Here is a 3,206-nt window from a genome sequence, read left to right on the forward strand (position 1 = left end):
AATGAGTAACTCACACAAAACCAATGCACCAGGAACTCTTCTGTTATGCATAACCATGCAAACTATTACCACTGCACACAGAATAAACACGCTGCTTCTTTATTTAACTTTTAATAACACAATAGGGGAGAGCAATTCATATTTAAAACAACTGCTAAGTGATTAAGAAAATATAATGCAATACAAAAATCAATTTTGCATGAATAAAAAGCCACTTGCATTCGTCATTGAACAGCTTCCAGCAGTTTTCTCCGGAAAAACATCTGTTGTTGATCATTTGGATCTCTTGGATACAGTTTGCTGATCCATTGATTTCTTCATCATCTCCTCACAGTCCACTGAACAGCAGAAGAGTCGTTTTCAAAGCCATTATCCAGTCTGAAGGTGTTTAATATCCTATTTTAACGCTACAATATCTAATGTAGCATATCAAATCCTTAAAATGTTCATTATTCGTCAATTAATAGGATAAAATATCTTCCCACGCGAGCGGCGGTGCGCCTCTTACTTCAAGCGGATAAAATATGAACCACTAGAGCGAAAGCGTAACTGTTGAATATTAATTAGGTCATGCGTACGTCACGCTCCGGAGACTTCCAATGGCGAGCGGCGGCTCATGAATATTAATAGTTCACGCTGCACTTCGCCTGGTTACAGCTCATGATTATTAAACGGAATAAATTTGCTACTCAGGCGAAGCTGAAACGCGATCGCGCTTTTCTCAGACTTCATTTGACATTACACTATTTTTTTAAGCGCATATAAACAACAAATCAACGCAAAGAAATGTGATAACATTTAACAGCAAACTGAATCATGAAAGTGGAATTACAACTTCTAAAAATGTGAACCATTGTGTGACTGTAATTTGATAGGGAAACAACGTGATTGCAATAAAAGTACAGAGCATTGAAGATCTCAGGGCTGGGAGATCTTAACTGTTACCTAGTGACCACTAGGACATGCAAAGCCAAATGCAAATGAGAGCTCTCCATGAATGCATGTGAGAGTTCAGCACATTGCAGGAAAACATGAAAGAATTTTCATCTTAATGCAATGCATAAAATAATAAACTCGCATTTTTTTTGTTTTCTTTTAGCTGTGCATTTAATGAATACGCACTGTGCTGCATACTACTGAATACAATGCAACATTTTTCAATGCAACATTTTAAATAAACTTGCATTTTGTTTTTTTTCTTATGCATCTGTTATGAAATCCTTTTTATGCAAAGCACTTTGAATTCCTATTGTGCATGAAAAATAAACTTGCCACAATAAATTTTTCTCATGTCACTCCTGCATTAAGTAATGACCTTAGATCTTTATTTCATTCTTTGTGCAAAATTGTGTAATAAATGTCAATGTTTTATTTGAAAGGCATTTAGTTTTTACTTACGCACACTAAGCGATTCTGTCACTTTGTTGGGTTGTGTATAAAATGACTCCTGAAACAAAACCATTTGAGAACCACAGTAATATTTGGACAAAAGGGTTTTGGAGATGTGAAGTTCTACTTCCTAACGTTCACGTGGTAAAAAAAGAGAAGCAACGTGAGCTTAATGCACCACTACTGCAGATCAAACATGTGGTCAGGAAAAAAAAACAGCGTTTAACAACCACATAAAAGAGGAAATCAGACACAGAGGTTTTATGTAAAAACAAGCAGGTGATGCAGTGAGTCTGTCCGGTCCTTTAGAACAGCACATAATCACAGCGTGTCAGTCTGAGAGTCACATCAGCTGTTAGCGGTGGATCCGGGCTCTGGAGACTGCAGGAACTCGTAAGGGTCCTCAACCATCTCTGTCTGATCTCCAAGATGAGGGGAACTTCCTGATCACAGTGAACAAACAAATGAAGTTCATATCAGAACATTACGATTTCTTTCACCCCTGTAAAGCTACTGTATCATATTTCATACACAGAGGCCTCTAAATGATCAAACTTTGCTGTCGCACACAATCCGAAAAGAGGAAATCAGACACAGAGGTTTTATTTAAAAACAAGCAGGTGATGCAGTGAGTCTGTCCAGTCCTTTAGAACAGCACATAATCACAGCGTGTCAGTCTGAGAGTAACATCAGCTGTTAGCGGTGGATCCGGGCTCTGGAGACTGCAGGAACTCGTAAGGGTCCTCAACCATCTCTGTCTGATCTCCAAGATGAGGGGAACTTCCTGATCACAGTGAACAAACAAATGAAGTTCATATCAGAACATTACGATTTCTTTCACCCCTGTAAAGCTACTGTATCATATTTCATACACAGAGGCCTCTAAATGATCAAACTTTGCTGTCGCACACAATCCGCTCCATGTCTTCTGTCTCTGATTGATAGTTTAAAGCTCTTTTAGTGTAATTGTACAAACGTCCAGCTTCAGCTGTCAAATCTTCACTGATTTTGATCAAGTAAAGGTCAGAATAACTGCAGTAATATCTCCAGATGAACACTTACTGGACTGAAGCAGCTCAGCTTTACTTGATTCTCCATCAATCATGTTTTAGAGTCTCAAATCTGATCCTCAGGATCTTTTGAGGAGCGTTTGTTTCCAGAAGCTTTACTTTCACTGTTCCTCAGCGGAGGAATGATCTTCACAAGCCTCCAGAACATCTCACATCTTCTGAGGAGACTTTCTTCATCTCTCAATCATTGCATTGCATTGCATTATATGTTTGGATCATTTGGTCATCATCCGAGGGCTAAACGTGTCTGTTATTATAAATGTATAATGTAGCATGTTTGTGTTTATTAGGTCTGTGGCTTGAGGCTGCTGAACTCATATGGGCGTCTCTGATTGGCTTTTACGCTCTTCCACAACCTGATAAAAAGGTCTGGACTACAGTACACACTCTTACAATGAAACTCGACCTCTATCACTCCTTTGGTCTGGAGTTGTAGTGTGTGAAAATCACTCTTGATTCTGAATCAGTTGTTGTTGTTTTCAGGGTATTGGAACGTCTCTCGGGCTCCTGGCAAACATACTGACCTCCATGAATGACCGAGACTTCGCTGCGCTTCAGAAAAAGCTTCATATTGACTTGGTAGTACAGTCTAAAATGTCCTAAATCAGTTGTTCGCCTGTTGAGCTTGTTATTGGACACTCTTTTCCCCTCTTCCAGAGTTTTCTAGGAGAGAGTCGCCATCGTCTGCTGTCCGCGGCGCGAGCGGCCAAAATGGCGGTTGTGTTCAGTCAGTATGGATCTCTGTAT

At 39.5% G+C, this 3,206-nt stretch overlaps 1 protein-coding gene and 1 long non-coding RNA gene across 2 annotated transcripts in view; one reads left to right on the forward strand and one right to left on the reverse strand.

Annotated features, from left to right (window-relative positions):
• Positions 1–1,976: 1,976 nt before the first annotated feature.
• LOC107729802 (bromodomain-containing protein 9-like) overlaps positions 1,977–3,206 on the reverse strand; it is a 17,341-nt gene continuing 16,111 nt past the window's right edge. Inside the window, exon 15 of the mRNA XM_016540504.1 lies at positions 1,977–2,173. Within this exon, the coding sequence (XP_016395990.1) occupies positions 2,079–2,173 (95 nt within the window). The 3' untranslated portion in view covers positions 1,977–2,078. The remainder of the gene's footprint in view (positions 2,174–3,206) is intronic.
• LOC107729818 (uncharacterized) lies at positions 2,751–3,196 on the forward strand. The gene is made up of 3 exons (XR_001638624.1): positions 2,751–2,826; positions 2,943–3,038; positions 3,117–3,196. It is a non-coding gene; the product is annotated as an uncharacterized LOC107729818 (long non-coding RNA).

This window comes from Sinocyclocheilus rhinocerous, unplaced genomic scaffold (assembly GCF_001515625.1).
Source record: "Sinocyclocheilus rhinocerous isolate Xijiao unplaced genomic scaffold, SAMN03320098_v1.1 scaffold1510, whole genome shotgun sequence".
Taxonomy (NCBI): domain Eukaryota; kingdom Metazoa; phylum Chordata; class Actinopteri; order Cypriniformes; family Cyprinidae; genus Sinocyclocheilus; species Sinocyclocheilus rhinocerous.